Consider the following 14,463-nt stretch of genomic DNA (forward strand, 5'->3'; position numbering starts at 1 on the left):
CCTTCATGATGCACTGATCCTTGCCACCTCTGTGGGAGAGAAACAGCCTATATACATTAGGTGCCAATAAATGCCTTAATGCTTATTGGCTGAGGTAGCAGAATTATGATTGGCACCATCAGCTCCAGCTGGTGGGGGCTGACTAGGCCTGACCTTGCAGACAGGCTGAGGCCCCAGGCAGATGGAGGCCCCATCAAAGGCCTGTCCCTGCATTGGCTGGGCTGGTGAACCCCCTGCCAGCTCTGCTTCTGCCACTGTCTTGGTTGGCTCTGGGAGGTGGCTCCTTGGCTATGTTTGGGGACACAGCTGTCCCCCCTCCTACAGCTTGGCATATTTCCAGAGCTGGATGGTTCATCTAGAAATGACATTGTGTCTTGGCTGGCAAAGCCAGCTGGAGAAACTCTTCTCTAGGCTTACCCCGGAGATGAGAGGTGAGGGGCAGCTAGGTGAGCAGGGCCAGGATGCATTGGTTTTTTTAGTGCTGGGAAGCTCCTCCTTCCTGTGGTTTGTATATAGCCCTGGCATGGTGCCCAGCAATGCTGAGCCCCCGCAGCCAGAACTCCAGCCTTCCAGAAGTGGTGTGGTTCCTTCTGGACCTCCTGACCAGACACCTGCCTGCATGGGTCTCTCTGTGCCTCTGAGGTCCACCTGGATGTTCTGACTTGAGATTCAGGCTCCGGTTCCTTACCTCTCCCTCCCTGCAACATCATCGTAAAACCCTTAATACCTTCAAACCTTCTCTCTTCTTTCAGTCCCCTCTGTCCTTTCCTGGCTCAGGCCTTGCCGTCTCTCTCCAGGGCCGTTCTGGGAGCCACCTTCCTGGTCTCCTTGCCTTCTTGCTCACCCATCACAATCTGTTCTTCCCACACTGCTCGAGTGATACCACGGACCTTCCCTGTTCCAAAGCCTTGAAAAGCTCCCTGGCACCTCTAGAACTAAGTTGAACTCCTCATCCTGGCATTCCAAGCCTCTCATGAACTGCCCTGATAACCTTAGTAGCCTTATCCCCATGCAGTCCTGCCACACAGGTCCCTTTCTAATTCCCAGGACATGCCCCATGCTTCTCACATCTGGGCCCTCCCTCTGTTCCCTCCACTCCCACCCCTTCTCCATATGCCCAAATCATTTTGGGCCATCGAGGGCTGGTTTGAGCTCCATCTCTCCATGGAGCCTTCCCTGATTGCTAGGCCTGACCCTTTCTCTTCATCCTTGATACTCCTCAGCATTGTCTTCCTTGGGTTATAGTTACTTATCCTCTGACCCCTCTCCCAGCAGGGCCTAGGCTGATTCCAACCTTCCTTAGTACTCCAGCCAGAAGCACAGTGTCAGGAACTTGGGGTTGGGTGGGGGTGATCACTGCTTGCTGAGTGAATGGTTGAATGACCAGATATTTGCATTCATTTATTTATTTGACAAATATTTATTGAAAGTGGCATGCTAGTTAAAATGCTGTGGATATAGCAATGGATAAAATAGACTAAAATACTTCTGTCTTTAGGGAGTTTACATTCTAGTTGGGGGAGACAGACAACAGGTGAGAAACGAGTAAAACACAATAGTTCAAATGATAATAAATTCTTAGAGTGGAGAAAGGAGATAGGGATTGTGTGGGATTGCAGGGAGAGGGCTGCGATTTTATATAGTGTAACCAGAGAGGCCTCACCAAGAAGGTGGTTGTTGAGAAAAGACCGCTAGGAGGTGAAGGAGTGAATTATATGGCTGTTTAGGGGAAGAATTTTCTAGGTGGAAGGAATAGCAACTGTAAAGACCCTGAGGCAGGAGTGTACCTGGTGGGTTTGAAGACTAGCAAGGACACTGTGGTTTGTGTGGAGAGAGGGAAAGGAGAGAGAGAGATGAAGATAAAGAGGTGGTAGGGGCCAGGTCATGTAGGGCCTTGTGGGGTGCAGGTGAAATTGGCTTTTACTGAGAGTGAGACAGGTTTTTGTGCTCAGGAGTGGGAGATCTGGCTTATGTCTTCTGCATCTATTGAGATGATCTTACAGTTTGTTCTTTATTCTATTAAGGTGGTATATTATATTGATCGATATTTGTGTTTAACAAACTTTGCATTCCCAGGGTGAATCCTCTCTTGGCCATGGTGTGTAGTTGGCCCTTTGTATCCATGGGTTCCATATCTATGAATTCAGCCAATCGTGGATAGAAAATATTTGAAAAAAAAAAAAGTTACATTGTTGCTGATATGTACTGTACAGTTAGGCCTACAATGGTTGCATCTATACTGAACGTGTATGGACTTTTTTTGGATCACTGTTCCCTAAACAATACAGTATAACAACTATCTACATAGCATTTCCATTCTATTAGGTATTATAAGTGATCTGGAGATGACTTAAAGTATATAGGAGGATGTACCTATGTTATATGCAAATGCTGTGCCATTATATAAAAGAGTCTTGAGGATACCTCAGATTTTGGTATCTGTTAGGGGTCCTGAAACCTATTCTCCACGGACACTGAGAGACAGTGGTATAATCACTTTTATGTGTTGCTGAATTTGGCTTGCTAGTATTTTGTGGAGGATTTTTACATCTATATTCATAAGAAATATTGGTCTGTAGTTTTCTTGTGGTGTCTTTGTCTAATTTTGGTATTAGGGTAGTGGCCTCACAGAGTGAGTTGACAAGTGTTTCTTCCTCTTCTATTTTTTTTGGAAGAGTTTATAAAGGACTGTGTTAATCCATCTTTAGATGTTTATTAGAATCCATTAGTGAAGCCGTCTGGTTCTAGATTTTGTTTGTGAGAAGTTTTTTGACCACTGACTCAAGATTTACTTGTTATAGATTAATTTAGACTTTTTATTTCTTTTTAAGTCAGTTTTGATGATTTTGGTCTCTAGGAATTAGTGCATTTCATTTAGGTTATCTAACTTGTTGTCATACACTTGTTCATAGTATCTCCTCATATTCCTTTTAATTTCTGTGGGATTGGTAATAATGTTCCCTCCTTTGTTCTTAATTTTAGAAATTTGAGTTTTCACTCCTTTTTTCTTAGCCAGCTTAACTAAACATTTATCAGTTTTGCTGCCAACATTTGGTTTTATTGATTTTCTCTATTGTTTTTCTATTACTGGCTCATGTTTAATAGAATCATTCTGGTTTCTCTGTTGAGAATAGACTTGGGGGGCAAGGGCAGAAGCAGAGAGAAGAATTAGATACTGCCATAATCCAGGTAAGAAACTATGAGGCGTGGTTCAGAGTGGTAGCAGTAGAGGTGGTAAGGAGTAGTTGGATTAAAGATATATTTTGAAGATAGAACTATCAGAATTTCCTAATGGATTCAGTGTGGTGTGTGAGAAATAAGAATCAAAGGTGAGTTCTAAGATATTGGCCTGAGCAACTGGAAGGAGGGAAATACCATTGGCTGAGATAGGAAAATGGGCAGGAGCAGTGGCTTTTTTTTTTGGAAGATCAACAGGCTTGGTTTTGCACATTTTGAGTTTGTGATGTGAAGTCAACATCCAAGTGATGGTGTAGTGGAGAGTCGAATAGAGGAGTCTGGAGTCCAAGGGATGTGACATCACCCCTAAAACTTCAGTGGGTGGGAACTGGCTGCAGTCCATCATGAAGGATGTCATGAAGTTTGGGGGACCTAGAAGGGTCAACATCAGAAAGGGAGTCTAAAGGGCCTGAGGAATTGGCTTATGATGAGCTTCAAAATAGGAAGAGTCCCTTGAGCTTCTTCCATCCCTTCACTTATCCCTTCTCCTTCTCAGATTCCAGGAACCAAAGTTCTTCCTGCACTACCTCTGTGAGTCTTGGGAAAAATAATGGGTCCCAAGATCTTCTTGGGAAGGGCCCATGCGGGTATGTGTGGTAGTGTGTGCATGCATTCAAGTGTGAATATATTCAGGTCTGTGAATATGAGTGGAGATAAGTGTGCTTATGTGTGTACACATATTTCTGTATACCTGTATTTGTCATGCTTTATGTATATTTCATGTACATGTATATTCATTCTATACGTACACAGTATGTACAAGTGTGTCCATGTGTGCTGTTTTGTATACATGTATGTACATGAGCAAACACATACATGCGTATCAGGGAATATGGATAATTGTATGGAATGGGTGTGCACATGTGTGTCTGCAACTGAGTGTAGCTTTACTTCCACTGCTTTTGTGACTGTAGTTGCATTGTGTGAGAAGGAGGGTTTTTTGGTGGCATCATGTGTTTGCCCCCAAAGTTCCTGAAGTAGGGGCCAACTCATGTTGTACGTTTCATGGCAGTAAGGTTTCCTGAGCATATAAAGTCTGGTCTGAGGCCTTCCCTGGGGGAGCCCATGTCCTGTGGTCCACCTGCAGGCACAGAGGGTTGCATTTCTTCCTTTCTTCCAGTCCCCTTGGCAGGGGAAGTGAGCTTCTCGGCTGTTAATTGGGATCCAGACACACACAGCAGGTCTTGGCTCACACCCTTTTCCTTGGCCTTCTTCCCAAAGTGGCTGCCCTTCAGAGGAGAAAGGGTTTGTACTCAGAGGATGGACTGAGCCCAATGCAGGGGCTCCACGGTTGCTGGCCTGGTGGCTGGGGGACATGGCTCAACCCTGGCACGCTCCCCCTGGTGGGCATTGTGGTCTAGATGGAGGAGCAGGAGTTGGGGGACGGGAGTGAGCCTGCACTGAGGCAGGCATCTGCAAGAACCAGGCATCATTCCTGCTTTTTCACTTACTAGCTGTGTGAGCTAGGACAGGATTTTGGCCCTGCTATGCCTTAATTTTCTCAGCTATAAAATGGGAGTGCTAGTACTTGCCTCTTGGTTTCCTTAAAGAGCTAAATGGACTTTGGTGTTTGTTTTAGTTGCTATGGATATATAATGAAACTTAGTGGTTTAAAACATTTATTTTGCTCGTGAAGTTGCAGTTTGGGCAAGGTTGGGAGGTGAGATAGCTTATCTCTTTTTCACTTGGGGTTAACTAAGCAGAATGGGGGTCGGCCTGGATCATCAAAGGCTGGGGGCTATCAGAGATTGATGCTAGCTGTCGGCTGAGAACTTTGCTGGGGCAGTTGGCTGAGACACCTGCTTGTGGCCTTTCCATGTGGCCTGGGTTTCCTCACAACTTTGGGCTGGGTTTCAAGGACTAGCATCCTGAGAGAGAGAGACAGATGAAGCCATATTGTCTTTTATGACTGACCCTTGAAAGTGGCACAGCATCACTTTCACGGAATTCTGTTCTTTGCTTGAGCCACAATTCTTTGCTCAGATTCGAGGTGAGAGAAAATGGATTAAATCTTTTGATGGGGACTAGCAGTGATCTGGAAGAGCATGTGGAAATAGTGCAGTGGACATTTTGGGTAAATACAATCTGTCGTAATGCCCCAAGGGCTCCTCGTCCACTGTGGTCTGGGTCTTGTTGACATCTGACATTGTGGGGAGGAGAGTCTGGGCACATAAAATGTGGCCGTGAAGCCCCCACAAGTGTGGGCCACCCTCTCCTTGGGCAAGTCTCTAGTTCCATGCTGCTCTTCTGGTTTCACAGGTGAGAAAACTGGGGGTTGAGTCTTCATCCTCAAACCCCTGCTGGGTATCATGGGCTGGGAGCAGAGGCCTCGAGGGGCAAAGCCAAGACCATGGTGAGGTGGCTGGATGGGCAGCAATGTTCATTCTCTTATCAAGTATTTCCCAAGGACCTCCTGTGTGCCAGGCTCTTCTCTAGGCTTTGAGGATACAACATTGAACAAAACAGGCAAGAATATGTATGTAGTAAAATAAATGTAAATAAACGGTATGTTAGATGGGGATGAACTCTGTGGAGAATAACAGAGCAGGGAAAGGGGACAAGAAGAGAGACAGGGGCAGCGCAAGGTGGTCAGAGAGGCCTCGCTGAGATAGTGACATTTCAGTAGCAACCTCAAGCAAGTGAGGGAGTGACCGAGGAGGTATGTGGGTGGATGGGGAAGAGCATTCCATGCAGAGGGCACAGCAAGTGCAAAGGCCCTGAAAGGGGAAAGCATGGCTGGTGATGTGGTTGAGGAAATGTGGTTGGAATGGGGTGAGCCAGGAAAGAGCAGAGATGAGGTCAGAGGTAATGGCAGTGGGGATGCAGATTGTGTAAAACCCTGTACATATAGTGACTTTGGCTTTGAGTTTAAGTGAAATGGGAAGCCATTAGAGGATGTCTAGCCCAGACATGAAATGATCAGACTTATGGTTTATATCAGTTATCTGTTACTGTGTAACAAATCACCCCAAAACTTAGTGACTTAAAACAACCATAATTTACCATTTCTTGTGATTCTATAGATTGACCATATAGTTCCTCTGCTGGTTTCACCTGTGCTCACTCAAGTGGCTGCCCTCACTTGGATGATTGGCTGGGCTGCAACGTTCAACCTGGCCTTACTCATGTCTGGCTGTTGCCTGGGGCCCTTTGGTTCTCCTCCACTTAGCCTCTCACTCTCCACTAGACTAAACAGGCTTCTTATGTTGCAGTCTCTCAAGGGCAGCATCTCAAGAAAGCAAAAGTGGAAGCTGCAAAGTCTCTTAAGGCCTAGTCCTAGAAGAGCACAGCATCACTTCCATCTTATTTTATCGGTCAAAGCAAGGTGTAAAGCAAGCCCAGTTTCACCATGGGAGGGGACTATCCAAGGGTGTGAATATTAAGAAGCATGATTAATTAGGGGTCATTCTGTAACATCTATTACATGGTTTAACAGGGTCTCTCTGGCTGTTACATTGATAATAGAATGAAAGAGGACAAAGACAGAAACAGGGCAACCAATTAGGTCTTCTAATAATGTAGGCAAGAGATGGTTGTGGCTGAGACCAGAGTAGTTATGGAGGAAGTGTGGAGGAGTGGCAGATTTGAGGTATACTTTGGAAGGAGAATCAACAGGATTTCCTGACGGGTTGGGTGTGGAGTATAAGAGAGAAAGAGGAATCCAGGATGACTCCAGGGGTTTTGGCCTGGGCAACCGGAAGCATGGAATTGGCATTTACTGAGATGGAGAAGAGCGAAGGAGGTGCAGGGTTTAAAAAAAACTTTTTTTTTCCTCTTTTTGGAGGGAATGGGATTGGGAGTTCAATTTTAGATGTTAAATTTGAGATGCCTCTTAAAGTATTCAACTGGAAATGTTAAGAGGCACTTGGATATATATGAGTCTGGAGTTCAGGAGAGAGGTCTAGGTGAATTATTTAAAGCCACGAGACTGAATGAGATCATCAAGGGAGTGAGCATGGATAGAGACGAGAAGAGGACCAAGGATCAAGCTTCAGGGCACTCCACATGTCAAGGCTGTGGATACATCATGTTACCATAGTGAAATAAAGAGTTGGGGCCAAATCAATCAACCACACTATGTCAAATGACCTTCGCATTTTTATTTGGGAGAAATTTATAAAACAAAAGCAAAAGCAGAAAAGCACAAGGAAGAAAATGGCAATTATCCATATTCTTGTCCTCCAGAATTAACTACTCTTAACATTTTGGCCTGTTTGCTTCCATTTTTGTTATTTTATTAGGTGACTCTCATTCTAAATGTGTCTCTCTGTATATATACACAGATTTATGTTTTTAGAAATATTTTTATTAAACTGGGGTCATATGGTACTGTGATTTTTAAAATGGATTTATTGAGATGTGATTTACATACCATACAATTCACCCGTTAAAGTGTACGATTCAGTGGTTTTTAGTACATTCACAGAGTTGTGCAGTCATCACCACATCACTTTTAGAATATTTTCATCACCTCAGAAAGAAACTTCATATCCATTACCAGTCACTCCCCATTTCTCTCCAACCTGACTCTACCCCAGCCATAGGTAACCACTAATCTAATTTCTATCTTTATAGATTTGCCTATTCTGGATATTTGATATAAATGGAATCATACAATATGTTTAATTAATTTATATGAATTTACCTGAATAAACCGAAGTGAAATCAAAGGAATTATTCAATTTCACATTAATTTTATGATTTTGGAATTACGGATGAATCCCAACTATGAAAGAGAACACCAGCATTTTTATACTGCCCCCTTCTTCTCTTCCCAATCTCCTGATTTTTGTTAGTTATATTATTAGTTTTACTTCTTCTAGATTTGTAACATTCAATCTGTTCTCTAAGCATAATCCTTACAGTTGTTTGATAGTAGTCCCAGATTTAAATAGATTCAATGCTCATTATCAGTTGACAGAGACCCTTCATTTCTGAGTTTTTTATCTTGCTTCAACTTCTAACTGGATAGATTTTGTGGCTAGTTTTTATCCATCCTCTCCCCCACCTCCACCCCTCAAAAAGCTAGAAAGATTGCATTCCTTTGGTTCATTTATATTTGAGATCATCTTCTTCTCTTTGACTCTTTATTTAAACAACATGTAACAGGACATAATGTTCTTGGCTCACATTTTCTTTCCCTCATTACTTTGCAAACATTTACTCTGTTGTCTTTTGGCATTAAATATTGCTATGGAGAATAAAGTTAGCTTGATTTTTAAAAAATCCTTAATGTTGATTCACCTTTCCATCTGGATACCTGAAAATTTCATTATTCATTCTTGAAATTCAATAGCTTAGCTAGTGTATTAGTTATCTCTTGCTGTGTGACAAATCTCCCCAACATTTAGCCATTTAAGACAACACACATTTATTACCTCTCAGTTTCTCTTGGTTAGGAATCCGGGCATAGCTTAGCTGAGTCCTCTGCTTCATGGTCTCTTGAAGGCTGCAATCAAGGCCAGGGCGAGAATATAAGAGGCAGGGATCTCTGGAGCCATGTTGGAAGATGCTTACCACAACTAGCCTGTGTTTCAATGCTAAATATTTTATATCATATCAAAATCTCTTCCTAACAGTGTTCTTCATATCTTCAGAATCACTACTGAGTATCCTTTTTACCCGTTTTATCTCTTAGAATATTTCTTATGTTTATTTATTTGTTGAGTTTTGTATTTGGGTTGAGTCATCTTCAGGGCTGGGACTAGGGTGAGGCAAGTGAGGCCTCGAGGGTACACAGTTTAAGGGGGCTCTCACTCTCCAGTACCGACCCTGCACTTGTGTAACCCTGAGAATGAGCACCTCCTTAAATTTGGTGCCTTATGTGCCTCGCTTGCTGTACTTTAGTCCCAGCCAGGATCATCTTTTTCTGTCTTCCATATCATTTACTTCTCTCTAAAAGTTGCCTTCTCTTTGTGTTTTTAAAAATCATCAGCCAGTGAGATTATATTAAGCCTTTTCTCTATATCAGTAAGTCTATGTTTATTGATGCCTATTCTGTTTCTAGTTGTTTATAATTTATTAGTTCTGTAATAATGTTGTTAGTTGTCTTGCGCCAACCCCTGCCCCCCGCCCCGCCACATTTATTTCCTTAAGTCTGTGATATCCCTTTGTATCTCATGCTGTGGCGGCTCGTCTCATCTTTGAGCTCTTTCTTGGTTGAATTAATATTCAATATAGTTTAGAGCAATTATAAGGAATTTCCTTCTGCTCCTTCTCTCTCCCTTTCCTTTCCTCCCTTCTTTATTTCCTTCTTTCCTTCCTACCTTCTCTTCCCTACCCTTTCGTTCCTTCCCTCCCTCTCTCCCTTCTTTTCTTTTGTTTTCTTTTGTTCTGTTTTCCCTTACCTTCCTTCCCTCCCTTTTTCTCCCTCCCCCTCCCTTCTCTCCCTTTCCATTTCCCACCTCCCTCTCCTCCCTCTCCTTCTAGTTCTTTGTGTGTTTACTGAATGCCTTCCCTTAGCCTGGGCATGGGCGACTCTGCTCAGATACTGAATTTGCTTTGGTATAGTGTGGGTGACTCTTTGTTTTTGACTTTCTTCCAGCCTTCTCTGTGACTATTCTCTTCTCCAAAGGGGCTGCAGTTCTAAACTTGAGCATTAGGTTTTCTGTAGCATGAAGGAATTGCAGGGCTCAGGTGAGGCAGTGAGGAGTCTTTGTTTCAACACTTGGGCTCTGTTCTCTCTTCCACGATTTAGGTAAATGCTCGACCACAGGGTTCATTCTACTTAATCACTGGGTATATTCCCCTTCTGGGATGGGGGCTGTGCTCTGCCCTTGAGTGGAGTCAGTAAGTGGAACCATTGTTTACTTTCTCCACTTTTACCCATTTTCCCCTAGTAGCTTTTCCCACTGGTTCTTGATCAAGAGTGGGAATTAAGAGCCCTTCAGTTTATTTCCCTTCAGTACGGGGGTTTGGAGAATAGTTTTGGGGAGGGGAGCTGAGAAGGGCTATATTCTCTACTCCACTACAGAATTGTCTGTTTTTTCCTTGGCTGCCAATATTTAATGTATATCTCATTAGGTTTTGTTTTGTTCTTTGGTGAAAAACAATTTTTTCCCTCGACTTAATATTTTTTACTTTTTGAGGGAAGGGAAGTCTGTGTTGCAATTTCAATTCTCCATCTTTGTATAAGAGTTGCCCCAGATGGTCTTTAAGGCCCCTTCTAGCCCAAACTCAATCATGACTCTGAGTTCCCTACTTGCCGAAGGAGAGATGTGGCCACCACTACACAGAGCAGAGATAGCCTGGCTGTCACCAAGGCCTTTACAGACAGGAGGGGATGCTGCCCTTCTTATCTTTAAAGACTCCTTGGTAAGGACCAATATCTTACCAGCCTGATGCCCACAGGGGAGCCTTGCGAGGTGGTTGCCAAGATCAGCCAGGATCTGTGCCCACTATAGCTGTAGTCAGGGTCAGCAAAGGATTCTGGGGATGGCTGTGAGTTCTGCTCTCTAGCCTGTGGTGGTGGTGGGGGTTGGGCAGGGTTGGCAGGCAACTTGGCTATGCAGGTGCCCCAGCTCTGGAGGGGCTTTTCTACAACTTAGCCCTTGGGAGACTTCTTGAATAAGCCCTTTTTCTTTCGCATCTTGAGTTCAAGTAGCCAGACTTGCCATGGGCTGCCTCAGAAGGACTGAGAAAGGCTCACCTGACCTTCCTTTGAGGGCCCCACCTCCCTGCCAAGACCTGGCAGCTGTCTCCTCTTGGATGGACAGCAGAGCCCACCCAGAAAGCCCACAATCTCTGCTGAATTCTTTAGGAGGACACCAGAGCTCTGCTTCTTCATTTCCTCACTCCCCACCTGCCTGCCTACCAGGCTGCCAGGCTGTTGCTGGCCCCTGAGAAACAGGTGGTGCTCTTGTGCCCTGAAGCCAGTCTCTGCGATTACAGGTTGGCAGGCCTGGGGGTAAAGTGTGCCAGCCAGCTTGGCAGCTTTCTGGCGGCCAGTCTGCTTGGGGCCTGTGTCCTGACCTGCTCAGTCATACAGAGTGAGGAGCTGATCTGTAAAAAGGGAGGACTGAGTCTTAGCTCTGCCCTAGTCTCCATGGGCCCATGGGGGATATTTGCTTTTTTCCTTCCTGGGGGGCTTAGAATCCATTTTTTGCAGGTCAGAGATCAGTTACTGCCCAATGGGAAGACCGAGATGGACCAAGGTGAAGACACCACCCCCACCACCCCATAGAGACTGAGCTTTCTCTCTGGTCAGGGCTCCTACTCCCTCTCCAGGCCTTCCTGTGCATGCAGGAGTATTGGAGGAGAGCTGTGAATATGTATGTGTGTGAAGGCATGAGTGTACGCATGCCCTTGTGCATGAGTGTGAGGGCATAAGCATGTTTGTATATATGCATAACTGTGTGTACCTGTGTGATCGTGTGTGTACAACTTGCTGTCCGTATTATGAGACCACAAGCTTGCAGGTATACATGCTAGGCTGTTTTTCAGCAAGTTCACCCCAGTAAGTGTGTACCAGTGTTTACAGCCACCACTTGTTTGGCTGGCACTTTTGCCACACTTTTAATATTAATAATATTAATTAATATTAAATTATTAATTAATAATTAATTAAGACTGGCTTCAGGGCACAAGAGCACCACCTGTTTCTCAGGGGCCAGCAACAGCCTGGCAGCCTGGTAGGCAGGCAGGTGGGGAGTGAGGAAATGAAGAAGCAGAGCTCTGGTGTCCTCCTAAAGAATTCAGCAGAGATTGTGGGCTTTCTGGGTGGGCTCTGCTGTCCATCCAAGAGGAGACAGCTGCCAGGTCTTGGCAGGGAGGTGGGGCCCTCAAAGGAAGGTCAGGTGAGCCTTTCTCAGTCCTTCTGAGGCAGCCCATGGCATTTATTAAATTATTAAATTATTAAATTATTAATAATTTAATAATAAAATGTCATCTATGTTACTTGTATTTGCATGTACATGTGGTGTGTGTTTTCTGTGTGTTCCATGTTACGAGTGTGCATGTATGTGTGCATGTGTATGAGTGTGCACGTGTTGAAGCTTGTGTACACATGTGTGAGGTTTTGCATGTGCACGTGTCTATGTATGCTTGTGTGACTGTGTGTATATGTAAGTGTGTGCCTGTATTACAGTGTGAGTGGGTGTGTGTATGTGTGCCTTCCTCTGTGGCCAGGGGGGACTAAGGCCAGGGACATTCATCATCACTGCCCCAGCCTAAAGGGGAAATCCTCTTGAGTCTGAAATGGAAAAGGCCAGGGGCCGAGGGACTCCACATTTCTCAGGCTCCAGGCAGGATTCCCAGGCCCTGTCACCCAGGGGGACTAACTCAGGGTTCAGAGAAGCATGCATAGGCGCTAAGGGGATAAGGGCAGAGTCAGATTTCCCTTTTGGAAATCCCCTCCAGGGCTACAGTGGGTGTGAGGATAGTGGAGCCTGGGAAACTGGTAAGGAGGAGAGAGAAGGGGTGGCCTGGACCAGCCCAGCAGCAGACAGGAGGAATGGGCAGATAGGAGGGACATTTAGGATGCAGAATGGACAGGATTCACTGACTGGAGGGCGACGAGGGTGAACAAGTAATGTAAGAGCCCCTTACTACCCCTCTGGCCTGAGTGATGGCCTACAACAAGCTTTCCCAGAGAAGCAGCTTCGGCAGCCTGCTGGTGGCCAGTCTGAGGCTTATGTCCTGGCTGGCTTTGCTACACTGGATGAGAACAGTGACATGGGAGGACAGGAGGAGAGAATGAATTTGGGAACCTGGTCAGTGAGAGATGCCTGTAGCAGTTCAAGAGAGGGTGTCCAGGAGGTGCCTGGCACTGTGGCGCTGAGTCACCTGTGTAGGAGTAGCTAGAAACAGTCAGATAAATTCTTCATGGTGACTTTATCTTTTAGTTAGTTTGTTCAGTTATTTAATTGAGGAACCAAGTCTGAATTGGTCATGGAAGCCCCTGAACTCTAAGACTCCTTTGCACACACACTGTGGGGAACATGAGTAGTGCCAAGCGAGAGTCACAGCTTTAGAAGCACAGGCTGTTGGTGCTGGAGATTCCTGGCAGAGCATTTGGGCCACCCCCATTGTTGTACGGTTGGGGAAACCAAGGCCCAGAGGAGGGTGGCCTCCCTCGGGTTGCCCAGCATGGAAGGGTGGGGCCGGCCCTGTCCTCCTTGGGAGGTCACACCCCTTTGTTGGAGAGCCCCTCCTTGAGCAGCCCCCTCAGGAGACTCTGTAATTACTGGTTTGAGAGGTGGCCTCTCCCCAGCCAGGCCCTCTGCCGCTCAAAGCGGGCACCTCCCTTGTGGAGATGAGGATTTGTGGCTGGAGGCTGGTTTCCAGGTGTGTCCTAGGAAATCTGGCATCCTTCGGCAGCTTGTTCAGCCTGAAAGGCACCATTGTGGCTGCAGCCTCCCTCTGATCGGCTCTATTTTGGGGTCAGGATCCACCCTGCTCCAGCTGGAGGAAGGAAAAGGTGTATTTCAGTATGTCCTGTGGCTGTGGGGGAGCAGGGAGAGACAGAATGGGAAGCTGCAGCACCAGCAGAATGCATGGCTTCCAGTGGCTGCTACCCACTATTTGGAGTGAAAGACAGCCACAAGCTGGAGGTGTGAGGAGAGGAGTGGCCTGGCAGTCCAGTTGGAGGTGGCTGGAATGTGTGGGGAAGGTGGGTGTGAGCCTGGCCCGGGCTTTCATGTGGCTTCAAGAAGCTGGGGTGACAGATCCTGTCAGGCTGGAATGTGGGTCTGTGGACTGTCTGGGCCCCACCTGAGACCTGACCTGCCAGCAGATCTGATTCCCACCCCTGTGGGTGCCTACCCACCCTGCCCTCAAGGGTTCCACAGTTTGGGTGCAGAGAACCAGGGACTGCTTAGACTGAGAACACACACAGCTGCTCTTTCTCTTCAGTGGGTTCTTCTCTTTCTCCATTGCACTGGGCCATATTTCTGCCCCAACCAGCATGGTGGGTGCATTTCAGCCTCCCTGCCTCTGCTCTCATGGATCCTCTGCCTGGCATGGCCTTGGGGCTTTTCTCAGCCCATCCTGATCCTACTTACCTTTCAAGGCTTTGGTCAGTGCCACCTCCGCCTGGAGGCCCTCCTCGTCCTGGGCTTTCCTCTGACTTCCTTCCTGCCAGCCTCACTGGGCACTGTGGCTGCTGAAATTTTTATAGAGTCTTCCCCATCACAGCCTCCTGTTCCTCATCTTTCAAAGGGACAGCCACAGTGGTGGGAGGTTTGCCAGAAAGTGGCCTGATATATTACCTTGGGCCTGAGTATCCTC

At 46.0% G+C, this 14,463-nt stretch overlaps 1 protein-coding gene across 6 annotated transcripts in view; it reads left to right on the plus strand.

The window, feature by feature from the left end:
• SPNS3 (SPNS lysolipid transporter 3, sphingosine-1-phosphate (putative)) overlaps positions 1-14,463 on the plus strand; it is a 42,047-nt gene that overhangs the window by 18,771 nt on the left and 8,813 nt on the right. For 2 of the 6 annotated variants that reach the window (XR_005658083.1, XM_039886432.1), the window contains exon 9: positions 11,345-11,390. The exons of the other annotated variants lie outside the window; for them this stretch is intronic. Coding sequence is in view for 1 of the 2 variants with exons in the window: in XM_039886432.1 (XP_039742366.1) it covers positions 11,345-11,390 (46 nt within the window). In the remaining variant the exon portion in view is untranslated. The remainder of the gene's footprint in view (positions 1-11,344; positions 11,391-14,463) is intronic. 6 annotated transcript variants of the gene reach the window in all.

The sequence above is a fragment of the Pteropus medius genome, unplaced genomic scaffold (genome assembly GCF_902729225.1).
Source record: "Pteropus medius unplaced genomic scaffold, Ma_sr-lr_union100, whole genome shotgun sequence".
Classification (NCBI taxonomy): domain Eukaryota; kingdom Metazoa; phylum Chordata; class Mammalia; order Chiroptera; family Pteropodidae; genus Pteropus; species Pteropus medius.